The sequence below is a fragment of the Myotis yumanensis genome, unplaced genomic scaffold, assembly GCF_028538775.1.
Source record: "Myotis yumanensis isolate MYYU_CA2020_CCGP unplaced genomic scaffold, mMyoYum1.0.hap1 SCAF_1, whole genome shotgun sequence".
In the NCBI taxonomy this organism is placed as follows: Eukaryota; Metazoa; Chordata; class Mammalia; order Chiroptera; family Vespertilionidae; genus Myotis; species Myotis yumanensis.
The window spans coordinates 131026512-131043278 of NW_027223752.1; the positions used below are offsets into that span (position 1 = coordinate 131026512).

Genomic DNA, 16767 nt, shown 5'->3' on the forward strand with positions numbered 1-16767 from the left:
TGATGGTCTATCCACTGAGCCAAACCAGCTAGGGCAGTTACTTATTTATAGAAGAGGTGGCTCAGCCTGGAATGATGATTAATATTAATAAGTAGAAATTCAAATTTTTGCTCATGAAATCTTTGTTTAAAGCCTCAACTTTTCAGAGCTCCTCTTACATGTTTGGAAAATGTTTTATTGATTTGTAACATAGAAACTCCATGTTTACAGGGGGAGACTTCCCTAAATTTCTGGTGAAGTTTTAAAGAACTGGGAAAAGGCAGAGTCCACTTGTCTTAAGGCAGGCAAAAACCCTTGCTGTGTTGGGAATTCTCAGGCCTCATCTTCATAGCAGAAACTAATGGAAAAGGAAACGAAAGTATTAGCTTAAGCATTTGACTGAATTCTCCACACTTTCTTTGCTTTCTCTTCTCTCCCTACTTTACACCTTCTCTTTAGGCTTTTAGATTCTGAGAAGTCTGGGCATCCCATCTTTTCCCCTCTGTGGGAAATATAGACCAGAAGACCCAGAAAGACTTTTCTACTTTGGGTTTTCAAAGCTGATGATCTTCTGAAAGGTGACATAGACTAAATTTAATGGAGGTCTTCATCTTCAAAATATTTAACTCCAAATTTACCATTTACTCATTCCTCTGAATAAACAGGAGTGGCTGAAATGGTAAGGGATGAGAGAATTGCTCAGAACATTAGGAAAAGGAATGAGAATTTCAGTGAGTGGCCTGTGTTGGGAGAGAGAAATGTGGAGTGAGTTTTTTTCAGGAGCAACATGTAGACCTGAGGGCTGAAGGAAGGTGAGAGAAGTAACTGAAAGACAAATGGGTGGGAGTACTTTGGAACTGATCCTATTGATTGTATCAAAGACCTTTGATTGTGTCAGAGGACAGTGGAGCTCCTTCATTCAGGTTTAACTCTCCCCTTTTCGATATTTTTCATATGAGGAATGGAAGGGGCAAGAATAAATGAAACACTGTAGGGAATGTTACCTAGAGATAAGGAAGACCTTAAATATTAAGAAACAAGTGGGTGTATGTAAGTCTTTTTAAAAACCAGTGCAGATCCTTTCCAGTGCAATTTGTGGGAGTTACACAAAAAGCAGAAAATCTGTTAATCTATTTTTAAGTTCTCTTAGAGTATTTGGTGGTGTTAATGAATAATAATAAAAAAGCGCAGAGATGTGGTTAGAGAAATGAGGGATAAAAACAAAGAATGTTGATGTGCACCACCTGGCATCAGCCTCTGAAAAACTTAAATCTGAGCTAGGGATTTTTGTCTCTAATTTTGTTTTTCTTTTGAGTTACGCATTTACTTTAATCTTTTAATTGTTGAATTACATTTTCAAGTAACTGGTAAATATCATAAATAAGATTCTTAGAAATATAATTTTCAATGCTATTTGTTTTATTGTGGTTTTAGTAGTTGTAATCAAATGCTTTTTGTAATAGTAGACTCCTATTGCAATATTAAAATCATTAAAAAGCTGTCACATGTTTTATCTTGTAGTTTATGTTTCACTTAAGAAGGTCTCCTTTCTTGCAAGTTTTTAACAACAGCCCTGATGAGAGTTCATACTATCGTCACCATTTTATGCGTCAAGACTTGACCCAGTCTCTAATCATGATTCAACCTATTCTGTATGCATATTCTTTTAGTGGACCACCAGAGGTAAGAGGGGCATAAAAAATTGTTTTTGTTACGGTGATGTGGGCCATTAGAAAGTGAAAAACAACAAACTTTTTCTTTCTTTTTTTTTAATATGAAAGATTTTATTTATTTATTTATTTATCTTTAAAATATGTATATTATTGATTTCAGAAAGGAAGGGAGAAGAAGAGAGAGATAGAAACATCAATGATGAGAGGGAATCATTGATTGGCTGCCTTCTGCACATTGGACCAAGCCCGCAACCCAGGCATGTGCCCTTGACTGGAATCGAACCTGGGACCTTTTGGTCTGCAGGCCAACACTCTATCCACTGGGCCAAACCAGCAAGGGCAACAAACTTTTTCTTGAAATGCAGTACTAAATATAAGAATTTAATTCAAGAATAATTATCTTAAGTTATTAATTTATTTATTTAAAATATTTATGAGTGCTTACCATGTGCTAGACTCCATGCTAGTTTATATTAGGAAATCATTAAACAAATAATGAGACAGTGAGATAGAAGAGACTTTTAAGATAGTTTTGTCCAGTCATTTAGTTGATCAAATCCTCAGGGCTTATGATTCTTATATTTTTAACAATGTCTAGTGGTGATTATGATTCTAGAATCTGTAGTTTATTCCAGAGTTTAGTGTCTGAATAAAACCTCTTGATTTAATATCTCATTTTCCTCTAGTCTTTTTTGAATATAAGCTACAGTTGATTATATAGTCATGTATTTAGAAAAGGGATAAAGCCATCCATTTAGTTTCCTTAACAAACTGTCCCACTTATTTTAACTTACCAAGTAAACAGTTTTTTCATCTTGTAGTTAAAATTGTCTATTTTGTCAGGTAAATGTATGTTATGACCATATTTGAAAATAATACTTTAGGAAAGGTCAGTATAAAGAGAATACTTATAATACTGATTGATTAATGATCCCTCATGAGGCCTTTATTTACTACTTTGTAAAAAAAAAAGTGGATAAAATGTTTTATTTTGTTACAATAATTGTTTTAGTATTTATCTCATAGTTTCTACTTTTTTATGAAAATACATATTTTTAACATGTTTACCTAACTATATATTTGCTCTTGTAGTTCTTTGAATCAAGAAAGAAAGTTTAGAAATAACTTAAAAATTTCAGAGTAATATATGTAAATTGTAGACATCTGGAAAAAGTAGAATAGTGTTTAGAAGAAAATTGGAATCCTATCATCTTAGTACCTGCTTCTCTCAAGTTCTAGCCTTTCCATTTAGTCCATGAGTCCTATTAGCTTCATTTTCTTAGGCTTTGCTTTTGAGTTATCCTCTTTTCTTTCCTGCATTATCATCATTTTCTCTCCATATGGATTATTCTTATTAACATATAAACCTTAAAAGCACTCATAGTTGTCAACCAATGTCATTCCAATAAATTTAATTAAAAATATGTTTTTATTGATTTCAGAGAGGAAGGGAGAGAGAGAGAGAGAGAGAGAGAGAGAGAGAAACATTAATGATAAGAGAGAATCATTGATTAGCTGCCTTCTACACATCCTTCCTCCCTCCCACCCCCCCTTGGGGATCAAGCCAGCAACCCAGGTGGGAGTGGAAGTGTGACCTCTTGGTTCATAGGTTGAGGCTCAACCACTGACCCATGCCGGCCAGGCATAAATTTAATTTTTTTAAAAAGGCATTCATGTTAAAACAAACAAAAAACCATGACTTGACATTTTTTTCTAATTGACACCCCATCCCTCTGGTTCTGGTCACAGCCAAATTCACAATCTACTTGTCTATACTTTCTCACCTCATATTCTCTTTTCTTTTTTTTTTTTTTTAAATATATTTTATTGATTTTTTACAGAGAGGAAGGGAGAGAGATAGAGAGCTAGAAACATCGATGAGAGAGAAACATCGATCAGCTGCCTCCTGCACACCCCCCACCGGGGATGTGCCCGCAACCCAGGTACATGCCCTTGATCGGAATCGAACCCGGGACCCCTCAGTCCGCAGGCCGACGCTCTATCCACTGAGCCAAACCGGTTTCGGCCATATTCTCTTTTCAACCTGTATCAGTCAGACTCTTATCCCTAACATCACACTGAAACAACTCATAACATTACTCTACATCTTGCCAGAACTCTCAACAGTATTCTCCTAGTGAGGACTCCATGCAAACCTTTTGCTCTAGGCTCCTCTGACAGCTATAGTACCTGCCAGGTTTCCTCCTACTCACACCTGTTCCTTCTCAGGTTCCTTTTGTTGTTGGCTGCTCCCTTTCAGACCTCTCAGTTATGCTCCAGGACTCTGACTTCTTCTCTGTCTTTCCTCTCTCTATGTGATGCAGTCTAATCTCATAGGTTTAATTACCATCTTCATGCATGTGATACCTAAATTTATGTCATTAGCTCAGGCCACTTTCATTTCATAACCCCTACTTCCAGTCTGCTCCAAATTTGCTCTATCCCAAGCTTTTCCCCTCTTACTCAATGGTCCCACCATCAAGCTTGAGTCATCCTTGATTTCTTTTTTATTCATTTCTCAATTGTTAACCTCAGCTTAGAGATTTCTGAGAAAATAAAGTTAAAATATGCCATGAGAATTCATAATAGCAAAAGGTTTTAAGTAATATGGTACAAATTTAAAACTTAAAAATTTTAAATTGATCCTGGAGAGATCTTGTGTGTCTTTAATTTATTTTTCCTTCTTCCTCCTCTCTCATTTTGTTCACATTAGCCGGTTCTTCTTGATAGCAGCAGCATTCTTGCAGATCGTATTCTTCTGATGGACACATTCTTCCAGATTTTGATTTATCATGGTGAGGTAAGATTCCATAGCATTTAAAGCTGTGTCACTATGTACCTCGTGCTTTCCACTATGATAAACTTTTATTTCCATTTCTATAAAATATGTATAAAATGTGGTCCTTCCTACTTCATTTGCAATTGACTCACCTGTGATAATTTTATCTTTTTGTCCACACATGATTAGACAAATAGTTTTATAAAAAGCATAGTATTGTGAAAATAAAAGCATTGATATATACATAGGCAGATCATATTTTGGGGTTTTACCAAAAGACATTAAGAGGGGAAGAATCAGCCTTTGTCAGTGGGCAGACTTTCTTTTTCATTATTTCATGTAATCATTTAAAATGTTCTTTTTTTAAAAAATATATATTTTATTGATTTTTTTACAGAGAGGAAGTGAGAGGGATAGAGAGTTAGAAACACTGATGGGAGAGAAACATCGATCAGCTGCCTCCTGCACACCCCCTACTGGGGATGTGCCTGCAACCATGGTACATGCCCTTGACTGGAATCGAACCTGGGACCTTTCAGTCCGCAGGCCAACCCTCTATCCACTGAGCCAAACCGGTTAGGGCAGAAATGTTCTTTTTTATAAACATATTTTTAATTTTTATTTTTTTAATTTATTTTTATTGATTTCAGAGAGGAAAGGAGAGGGAGAGAGAGATAGAAACATCAATGATGAAGAGAATCCTTGATCTGCTGCCTCCTGCGAGCTCCCTACTGGGGATCAAGGCTGCAACCCAGGCATGTGTCCTTGACTGGAATCGAACCCAGGACCCTTCAGTCCACAGGCCGACACTCTATCCACTGGGCCAAATTGGCCAGGGCACAAACAGTTCTTAGTGCCTGCCTCCTGTTACTGGTTGGTCTAACAATTCACTGAGCAACATTATTATTTATAACTAGAGACCCAGTGCACAAAATTTGTGCACTGGGGGGGGAGGGGTGGAATCCCTCAGCGGGGCCTGCACTCTCTCGCAGTCTGGGGCTTCCTGTGGGCAGTTGGACATCCTTAGCTTTGCTGCAAAGGCAGGCTCCTGCCACTGCCACTGCCCCTGCACTCGCCAGCTGTGAGCCTGGCTTCTGGCTGAGCTGCTCCCCCTGTGGGAGCCCACTGACCACCAGAGGGCAGCTCCTGTGTTGAGTATTTGCCCCCTGGTGGTCAGTGCGTGTCACAGCATCATAGCTTGGTCTTTCTGCCATTAGGTCAATTTGCATATTAGCCTTTTATTTGAGAGGATGTTCTTTACTTTTTAAGAATAATGCCTGTAACGTGATAGAGCTAGGTTTTTGCATATTTCTTTGTGTGTTTTATTTATAATGTTTGTGTCTTCAAATTGCTCGTTAATGTGCTTAAAGAAAAAATCATAAATGCAGATGATATAAAACTATAGAGTATGTTGACTGATTCAGTTAACTTAGAAGCCAAGCTAGGTTTAAATTTTTGGATGATTTAATTTGGAGCCATTTGCTTTAATAAAAGAATTGATTGAAATACTCTTCTACAGGTATATTATCTTGATAATAGTATTGCTGTTATTATTAAAGTTTTTATGTTTACTTATCTTGCCAGAATGTAACTCCATTGGTAAAGACTTCATAATAATAGGTAATTTAGAGGTCTCTGGGAAATCTTCTGTAATAAAAACTTCCCTCATTTATCATAAGCTTAGGTAGATAGCTTTTAGTAACATTAATTTGATAAGTATATTGTTTAGTAACATTAATTTGATAAATGTATTATTTTAAAGTAGAAGAAATATTTTAATTGTGTATCTATTTACTCAAGAACACTGAAATTCATATTAACTTTAAAAATTGAGATAAGTGGAATAATCTATAATTTTCTTATTATCTGAAGATTATTTCTGTTGGAAAAATGTCTTTAAAATTTTTGGATACACAAGAACTTAAAAATAATAATCCCATTAATTGTTTTAAAATAAGACCATAGCCCAGTGGCGCAAGTCAGGATACCAGGACATGCCAGAATATGAAAATTTCCGCCACCTTCTGCAAGCCCCAGTGGATGACGCCCAGGAGATTCTTCACTCCAGATTTCCAATGCCGAGATACATCGATACTGAACATGGGGGCAGCCAGGTAAGTACTGTTACTCTGTTAGTGTGTTTGTTGTTGCTGCTTTTGTAATGAGTTGTTCCTATTTGCCTTCTGACTTTAATTTGAATAGACTGCTCTACCAGGCAAAGAGGAAGGAGATGGCAGGAGAAGGTATCTAGGAGTACGTATAGTTACTTTTTGCCATAGTTTTGAGAGCAGAGCTATACGATTATTGACTAGTGGACTAATGCTGGCAGTTTCTCCCATTTCTGCATACAGCCCAGCTCCAATAACAGGGCCAGGATAGTGTTATGGTGGTATGCCAGCTCCAGTTGAGCAAGAAGACATGGACAGTGTGGGAAATAACTTAGTGTACTTTTCTTAAAGCTGTTATTTACTGATTAAGTCTGTGAATATGAAGTTTGTGGACACATAGTTTTGTCTGTTTTCTCATTCTATCATTCTAGTTTTCTAGAAAATGTCATGTAAAGGAAAGCATTATGGTATTAAAAAAGGTTTTGTGGTTTTTACAATTACATGAGGATTAAATTAGATAACATGTACACATACACATGGCCCTTTTGATCCTTTCAGAAGTCTAGGCTAGGACCCCTTAACTTACATTATAAAATACATTTTACTGTACTTATTTCAGTTACAATAAATTAGTTATAAATTGTTTTAAAGTCTGTTTCATTTGCTTGTTAAAGGCAGGGATCATACTTTTTTTTTTTTTTGCTGCATTCCTATGCCTAGTATAACAAAGTAGGTAGTAAATACCAATAACTGTTCTTCAGAAATAATAGCAATTATTATTAGCATTTTATATAATAGCTACAGTGTATTGAGAATTTGCAAAGCTAATAGAATTTTACATACCATCTCTCATTTGATCCTCCTAATAGTCCTTTTGTTATCTGTTTTACAGATAATGAAATTGGGACTTAGGTTACTTGTGGCCGAGGAAACATAATAAATGTAGGAGTTGGGATTTGAATCCAGATGTCTGACTGTAGAGGCAGTTGTCTTGTGTTAAGCTGTTTACTTATAGAGTAGAAAAAAAGATTTTGTATGGTACTAAGTTTCAAAAAATGTGACAGCCTGTGATCTTCCAATATAAAATAATAATTTATGACGGTTCTCTCATTGATGTTTCACCGTGGCATTGCTGTTTTCCTCTTTTATTCTGGCTTTTTCATGATGATAAGGCATGTGGATAGATGGGTAAAATGTTGGGTAGTTTGTCTCATAGAATAGCTTACAGTTTAAAAACGTTGGAGAGTTATTGTTTAAATTAACAATATGTAGGTTTTCACAATTTTTATTTTTATTTCTTTTTATGATTTTTATTTTTATCATATTTTGGAATGTCAAACCTCTGATGGTGTTTCAGACCAAGTGTTTGGTAAATTTTGTACTGACCTAGTCATAATTGTTGCCCACATAATTTTTATATGCTGAGTTTTAGACTCAGCAATTTATTATTTGCTATTAATGTTAAGAATGTATGATTTGGAAAGAAGAGGGTACATTTATTATTTATTTGTAATGTATAGTGGCCTACATATTTCAAAATGTTCATTTTTTAAAAAGTTATATTTTAATAAAATTGATTTTAGATGGAATAATATGTTTCTTCAACTTAATATTGACTAAACCTATTTTTGATGGATAATGTTATGTCTTTTTTGCTTTCAAGGCCCGTTTTCTGCTTTCAAAAGTCAACCCTTCACAGACTCATAATAATATGTATGCCTGGGGACAAGTAAGTATAAATAGCAGACCTTGGAAGTTATTTCTTTGTGTATTTATAGTTTGTTATTTTTGTGAGAACTACATTTTCCCTATGTATTTGATAACAATTTCTGTTGGAAAAGTAATGAAAAAATAAGAGTAGAAAATAGAATTAGTATTTGGTGATACCATAGAAAATAAAAAAGTGATCATATCAAATAGATAGAACCCTTTCATATTCCAAAATTAGCACCACACCCTTGACAAAAAAAGCAATAGAGTGTATAACATAAGATAGAAGTGATGATTTATTTATTTTAATTTTTTAATATATTTTTATTGATTTCAAAGAGGAAGGGAGAGGGGGTGAGAAAGAGAAACATCATTGATGAGAGAGAATCATTGATTGGCTGCCTCTTGCATGCCCCACACTAGGAATGAGCCCTCAACCCGGGTATGTGCCCCAACCCAGAACCGAACCATGACCTCCTGGTTCATAGGTTGACGTTCTAACACTGAGCCACACCAGCCGGGCAGAAGTGATGATTTAAACTTAATGCTAGGCCATGACCACAAAAAGCCACACACAGTAAGCCTGGAGAGGTCAGGGATTATAGCTGAGCAGGAGAGGCTGGAGGCCTGGAAATCATTATTATTATATTTTAATTTGGTAGAAGTTTAACCTCTTGGTACAGTATATCAAATTTATTTAGTGTACAATAGGCAGGACTCGATATTTGTACTTGAGGGTACACAGCAGACATTGCTGCCTTTGAAGAGCTTATAATCTACTAGAGGCCTGGTACACGAAATTTGTGCACTGGGGGGTTGAGGGGGTCCCTCAGCCCAGCCTGTGCCCTCTCTTAGCCTGGGAGCCCTGCGATCGATTGCCCTACAGAGAAAGGCCCTGCCCACTCAAAGCAGCGCTGCCATCCAGGTAGCCTGGGCCTTCCTCTGCGGGGCTATTGATCACGGGGCTCCACAATAGATCTTTCCAAAGAGGTAGGCCCTGCCCACCCGGCTGGGGCTCCATGATGGATCGCCCCTTCAGAGGGATGCCCCGCCCACCCACGCAGCGCCGCCACCACCTGCAGGAGAAGGGTGTGTGATCAGAAAAGGGGACATTTCCTTTTAGAATGGTTATTATTTCAATAGGTGGAAATTACCTAAGGAAGGGAATTCTAGGTAGAGGGGAGTATGGGCTAAGGTGCAGAGTACATGTAGGGACAGGTAGTAGAACATAAAAACTAGAAATGCATTGTACATCCAAATTGTGGAGGACCTTGAATGCCAGGCTGAGAACAGAGGAGAAGAGTCTTTGTTTGTTAAGCAACAAAATGCTATTAGAGGTTTTAGACAGAGGGGTGAATTTGAGTCTTAGATGATATAGTCGCATGATAAGATTTATTGGGAGCAGCTTGTAGCTTGAAACTATTATCTGCTGCCCTATCTGGTTTTTCTCAGTGGTTAGAGCATCAGCCCGCGGACTTCATGAAGGGTCTCCGGTTTGATTCCGGTCAAGGGCATATACCTTGGTTGCAGGCTCAATCCCTAGCCGGATGGGGGTGCATGCGGGCGGCAACCAATCGATGTGTCTCTCTCACATTGATATTTCTCTCTCTGTCTTTCCTCCTCCCTTCCACTCTCTCTAAAAATCAATGGGAAAAAAATATTCTTGGGTGAGGATTAACAAAATAAACAAACAAACAGAAAAGAAACTGTATCTACTGAAGGAATCCAAGTGAGAGGGAATGAAGGCAAGATGGTGAAAAGGAATTGGTTTGGGAGATAACTCCAAAGTAGACACCATGAGACTTGGTTAGAAGTTGCAGGAATGTAAAAGTTATTCCAGGGCAGGACAGCTATACACAAAATCTGAATTCTGATTGGGTCCTGGATTAGAGGGAGAGATATGAGGGAAAGAACATAATTGGGATGATTTGTGAAATTTGAGTATAGAATATATGTCAGATACTAGTATGTGGTCAGATTTCTTGAGTGTGATAATGGTGTTGTGGTTATGTAGGAGATTGTCCTTGGTCTTAAGAGATACACCCTTAAGGGTTTGGGGGTAAAATGCTATGATGTCTTCAACTTGTAGAAATAATTCAAGAAGAAGAAAACGAAAAGGAAAATTATATAGAAACATAAAGCAGATGTGGCAAAATATTAATCAGTGAATTTATCGAGTATGTGGCTGTTCACGGTACTTTTTAAAAAAACTTTTCTGTAGATTTGAATTTTTAGAAAATAAATAGCTTAGGGAAAACAAAGTAATTTGGGGTTTTGGCCTAGGTAACTAGGAGAACATGTATCAGTGAGTGGGAGAGCAGAAGAACTTTCGATTTTAGACACATTGAGTTTGAGGTACCATTTAGATGTCCATATTAAGCCTGCTGTTGGAAATTTGGGTTTGGTGATCAGGGCAAGGATGTGAAAGTTGATTGTGGAAACGTGATACTTAAAGTCATTACAGTGGATGCTTGTCCAAGGAGAGAGTAAAGAGGCAAATGAGGTGTGAGATAAAACCTTGAGGAAGTATGAGTGGTAGGAATATTTTATAAGTCATCAAAAAGGTGAACAGAAAATGAAAAGAATACCATGTTATAATAGGTGAGGGAGGACTTTATAAAAGGAAGAAGACGGGGTAACACACACTGAGATGCTTCAGACATTTAAAGGAGGGGTAAAGACTGAAAAAAGGCAGATGGACTTGGTGACAAGAAGGTCATTTGTCGCCTTTGATAAGCAGGTTTAATACAGTGATCGAGTAGAAGTTTGTAAGGAATTAGTGGGTGGTAAAGAAATGGAGGTTGTAAGTAAAAATGATTTTTTTCTAAAAATACCCTGAGTTTAAATAGTAGGATAGAAAGGATGATGATTAGAATTAGGGCACAGAAGTTATTTGTAGACCAAGTTAAAGAAGCTAATATTGGGGACACACAAAAGAACAGCTTATAGATGTTTAAGATCCTCAAAAGGAGACAGTGTGATCACCAGCACTACATACATGGGAGTGAAGTATTGGTAAGGAGGCAGGACATTTACTTCTCCATAAGCAAAGGGTGAGAAGGCTGAAGATAGAGTTTGAGGAGGAGAGAAAGCTCACGTTGGATAATGGCCTGTTTCTTTTCAGTAATAGAAAATTACTAAGAGCGAGAAATGCTGGAGTTAAAGCTAGAAAATAAAAAAAGATTAAAAATAACTACAAGAAGTATAGGAGATCAGCAGATGGTGAATAAGAGGCTTTTACAGCAGTGGTGAGGGCCCTTTTTATATGCTAACAATTTCTAGAGCATGCTTCCATAATGCTCGTCAACTATGCTTTGTAGTTCAGGCATTGCATGAAAGATGAAAGACTTTGGGTATAATTTGGAACTGGAGATAAGAAAGATGGACACATTAAAGAATAATTTAGAGCAACGGTAAACAACTGCCTGTTATGTTTTGGTTACTATGCTGAGCTTTTTATGCACTCCTATTTAATTATTAAAACACTTCTGTGAGGTGGGTACTATTAACCCTATTTTTTAGAAAAGGAAATTGAAGCTTTCCAATATCACATAGTTAAATTGTGGCAGGGTCCAGATTTGAACCTAGGACAGTCTGACTCTAGAATCTGAATTTTTAAAATATATATTTCTTTATTGATTTCAGAGAGGAAGGGTCAGGGAGAGAGAGATAGAAACATTAATGATGAGAGAGAATCATTGGTTGGCCGCCTCCTCCACGCCCCCTACTGGGGATTGAGCCCACAACCCGGGCATGTGCCCTTGGCCGGAATCGAAGCTGAGACCCTTCAGTCTGCAGGCTGATGCCCTATCCACTGAACCAAACTGGCTAGGGCTAGATTCTGAATTTTTAATCCCTAAGCTAAATTGTTGACTGCAATTTATGTATTAACTTGGTAGCCAGGCATTTTACTAAAAAATATGGAATCTAATACCTTAGTTTTCTTTTTGCCAGAAATCAAGTACACAGTATCTATGAGTGGCCTGAAGAGGGCACCACTGAAACACTGCTTCTGTGACAAGATGCTGAGGCCTTGCTGTAGTGCTTATGCTAAATCACATAAAGCTTGGCCTTTCTGCCTAATCTTGGATATATTTTAAAGAGAAAAAGGGTGCACTTGAAAGATTGAGATCAACCTGCTTCAAATTTTTGATAAGATTTAGTTGAACATTTATATTTATAATTTCAAATAAGATCTTCTAGAATATGATTTAGAAAATCCATATATATATATATATATTGTCTTGACTAGGAAAAATAGGTCAGAGTTTGAGTGAATTGAGGTGGGGGAAAATATGTATAAAATGAAAAAAATCAAATCCTATATAATAAAAGGCTAATATGCAAATTGACCGAATGGTGGAACGACCAGTTGCTATTACATGCACTGACCATTGAGGGCAGACGCTCAATGCAGGAGCTGCCCCCTGGTGGTCAGTGTGCTCCCACAGGGGGAGCGCCGCTCAGCCAGAAGCTGGGCTCACGGCTGGCAAGCACAGTGGCAGTGGAGGGAGCCTCTCCTGCCTCTGTGGCAGCGCTAAGGGTGTCCGACTACCGGCTAAAAATTAATATAGAAAATCTTTTTCTTGCAGTAATAAAAATTCATTATTAATGTGTTTGGTTGCCAGGGTCATTCTGTCAATATCATTTTCATTAAAATAGAAATTAGGAATGTTCCCTAACTCTTGTGAATTACTTATAATCTACAAAATAAATTAAAATGACTTGGACACTTGTAAGCATAGTTTATTTAAAAATGTTTACTTCCTTACAGCTGGCATTTCTGTTAAAATACATACAATTTTAATAAACAGGCAGCAATAAGGAGACTTATTCTTTAAACGAGATAAAAGCACCAGTTCATTAAAAAAAATTAACACTCTTTTAACTTGGATATGGAGCTATTTTTAACACCAGTAGAATGGAATATGGAGCTATTGTAACACCAGATATGATGCTGACCACTTGGAGTCAATTCAGACCCCACAAGTTAAAGGATATGGTCCATACCAGACTGCCTGCACTTTAGATGCCAGCTGCAAGTAGGATCCCAGGCTACCCACACTTTCAACCAACTAGCTAAGTGTGTGTTTAGGGGGGTTTCCATGACTCCCCTCAGGTTCAATAATTTGATAGAACAACTCATAGAACCTAGGAAAGTACCTTATTTATGATTATAGCTTTATTATAAAGATTACAAACGAGGACCAGCTAAATGAAGAGACAGAGTAAGGTCTGGAAGGGTCCCAGATACAGAGGTCTGCCACTTCTCCATGGAATCCTGTGGGACTTCCTCCCAGCACATTGTTGGGTTTGTCAGACAGGAAACTCCACTGAGCTTTGGTATCCAGAGGTTTTTTTTGGGTGCTTCCTTTCCATAGGTGTGATTGATTGAGTCATTGGTGCCTCATTGAACCTAATCTTCAACTCTCCGCAACCCCCGGTTTTCCCATTCCTTCCCCGTCTTCTCCCTCCTTGGAGGTCTGCCTGTCTTAAAGCCCCAACACTCCAATCACGTGGTTGATCTTTCTAATGACTGGCCTCCATCCTGAGTCTTCTCATCTCATAGCATAAACTCAGGTGTGATCTGAGGGGTTCATGAAGAACAAAGACACTGCTGTTCGGAAATTCCAAAAATACAGAATCCCCTCTCAGGAACCCAGGGACAAAGGCCAGTCACATTCTTTATTACACAGCAGGAAAAGAGGCATTATTGTGCTTAAAATGATTTACTTGTTTGTTTAAAACATTTGCTTATACACTGCTTATAGATTTGATGGTATCACACTATTTAAATCATAGCAAATATCTTTTTTTCTAGGAGTCTGGAGCACCTATTCTCACAGATGATGTTAGTTTACAAGTGTTCATGGATCATTTGAAGAAACTTGCCGTGTCAAGTGCTGCTTGAAGTGCTAAACATGTTAAAGACATTTAAGAAGATGAAATAATATTTCAGTTTTTTTTCTTTTCAATTAATCTGTGGAAATCAACAGATATCTCTACACGCTTTGTATTAGTATTGTTTGAGACAACATACGCTAAAATGTTCACGTTTGTAGATTAAGCTGAAATATAAGAGCAATACGAACAAACTGACTTTGCTTGCCACAGTATTATAACTGGTTTTGGAATATTGAGGTCTTTATAACTTAATTATGTTAAAGAGTACGAATAGAGAATAAACATAACTCATTTGTATATTGCAGACCAAGTGGCACTGAATGTTTATACTGACTTTTGAAAACTTGTTTCTTAATTTTAGCTAGAAAGTAAACAAAATCATCAACAGTAATAAATGTGGACATTTTTGCCTGTTCATTGAATATTTTTCTGTGATTTTCATCACTTATGTATACAGTATTTCTGTACTTAATCTGTTAAGGCAAATTATTTTTATGATGATTTGTTTAGAAATTATTTGACTATATATGATAATTTTCATGAAGATAATTTGATGTTTTTGGTCATTTGGAAAAATAGTTTAGAGATGAAAAATTTTTTTGGTAACAATCCCCAGTCTAACAATAAATATTAAATTCCTACACATACCCAACTTATGTGATTAAACATGGTTTTTTTTAAAGGGAGATAGAAAATAAACCATTTTGTGAGAGTACATTTTAGAAAGCCTTTGCACTAAGAAATGACTTGTAATTATTAAAACAATTTTGGTTTTCTCTGCATGGCTATGTTTTTTCCCTTTGTGTTTCTGAGGTAAATTTTACACTAAATCCTTCAGTACTTTAACACTATTTTGGAAGTTTACACAGTACTTTTTGTTTCTGCTTCCATTTTGTGAAATTTATTAAGTTGTAGTTCTTATTGAAACAGTATTATATAATATTTTGTTGAATTATCTCATGTGATGTTCAGTTCTATTTGATTTATTCATTAGTATCATTCACCTTTATCTTTTGAAGTTTACTTGTAGCAAATGTTTACATTGCTAAAGTCAGATATATTTAACAATGAAACCTACATCAAGTACTACAAAAATCAGGTGGTGCTATGATACATGCTTAGGACAGTTTTGATGTTTGTGCTTGCATGGACACAATTATATGATGGTAAAAGAGACAGAAACTTTAAAAAATTGTTTATATGTTATACTTAATTAAATTAAGTTAATCTGTTCTATTTTATTTGAATTGAATTGTGCTAGGCATAAATACCAATAAAATATACTTTTTCTCTGTTTTCCTGCTTATTTGAAATCTAGTAAAGACTGAGTTGTCTAATGTAAAAGAGCATTTAAAATCTGCTATTAATTAGTAGATGAAAGTCATTTATTTTTTCAAATGACAGCTTTATCAAGATGTAATTCACACATTATACAACTTACCCATTTAAAGTGTACAGTTCAATGGGTTTGAGAATATTCAGACTTGTGTTACCATCACCACAATCAATTTTAGAGCATTTTCATTACTCCCCAAATAGTTATTCGCTTTTGCTATAAGGAATTGTGTTTTGAAGTTAACATGTTTTGAATTGAGGAAAGACTCTGTGATGATAATAGATATTTAATTTGCCTGGCCCCTTAACTATGTATTTTAAGAATATATTATTTTTGCCCTAACCGGTTTGGCTCAGTGGATACAGCGTCAGCCTGTGGACTAAAGGGTCCCGGGTTTGATTCTGGTCAAGGGCATGTACCTTGGTTGCGGGCACATCCCCAATAGCGGGTGTGCAGGAGGCAGCTGATTGATGTTTCTCTCTCATCAGTGTTTCTAACTCTCTATCCTTCTCCCTTTCTCTCTGTAAAAAATCAATAAAATATATAATAATAATAAAAAAAGAATATATCATTTTTTCTCAAGTGATAATGGTACCCCTAAATTATCCTCTACTTCTCAGTTAAAGTGAAGGGATAAGGATGAACAAATATATCATTTTATCCTTTTAGGCTACCATTTGAAAGAGATCACCCTGGATCATTTTGGTGTATAAGTTTTAGCTATTACTAAATTGCTAGCTATTTAAATAGACTATTAATGGAACAAATGAAGCAAAGAAATATTTTTCAAGAAAGAAATGTCTTTGAAATTAATTTCTAAAGCTTCATCATATATTTTTTTTTATTTTTCGCTTAAAGTATTACAAAGGGTATTACATAAGTGTCCTTTTTTCCCCCCCGCCCTTGACAAACCCCTACCCTCCCTTACCCCCCAGTGTCTTATGTCCATTAGTTATGCTTATATGCATGCATACAAGTCCTTCGGTTGATCTCTTACTCCCCTCCCTCCTGCCCCCCAAGCTTCATCATATTACATTTAGCAATTGGTTCTTTAGTTCATAAGCATAAACTGCTTTTTTCAATATATTTGTGAAGAGCACACTGTCTACAGATGCTGGGGTCCAACCCCAGCAGGCCCAGGGGTCCCCAAAGGTGTGGACGGAGTCGGCGAAGAAGGAATGGCACGGAGACAGTGTTCAGTTGATCATCAGCCTAGCCAGGATCTCTAGCCAGGATCTCCAGCCAAATTCTGGTCAGGATCTCCAGTGAAGTTCTGGT

At 36.6% G+C, this 16767-nt stretch overlaps 1 protein-coding gene across 3 annotated transcripts in view; it reads left to right on the forward strand.

Moving 5' to 3' along the window:
• The window catches only part of SEC23A (SEC23 homolog A, COPII coat complex component), a 68126-nt gene extending 52677 nt beyond the window's left edge, over positions 1-15449 (forward strand). For all 3 annotated transcript variants that reach the window (XM_070431844.1, XM_070431851.1, XM_070431855.1), the window contains exons 16-20: positions 1501-1662; positions 4366-4452; positions 6390-6545; positions 8203-8268; positions 14071-15449. In XM_070431844.1, coding sequence (XP_070287945.1) covers positions 1501-1662; positions 4366-4452; positions 6390-6545; positions 8203-8268; positions 14071-14160 — 561 coding nt within the window. In that variant the 3' untranslated portion in view covers positions 14161-15449. The remainder of the gene's footprint in view (positions 1-1500; positions 1663-4365; positions 4453-6389; positions 6546-8202; positions 8269-14070) is intronic.
• The last annotated feature ends 1318 nt before the right edge of the window (positions 15450-16767 follow it).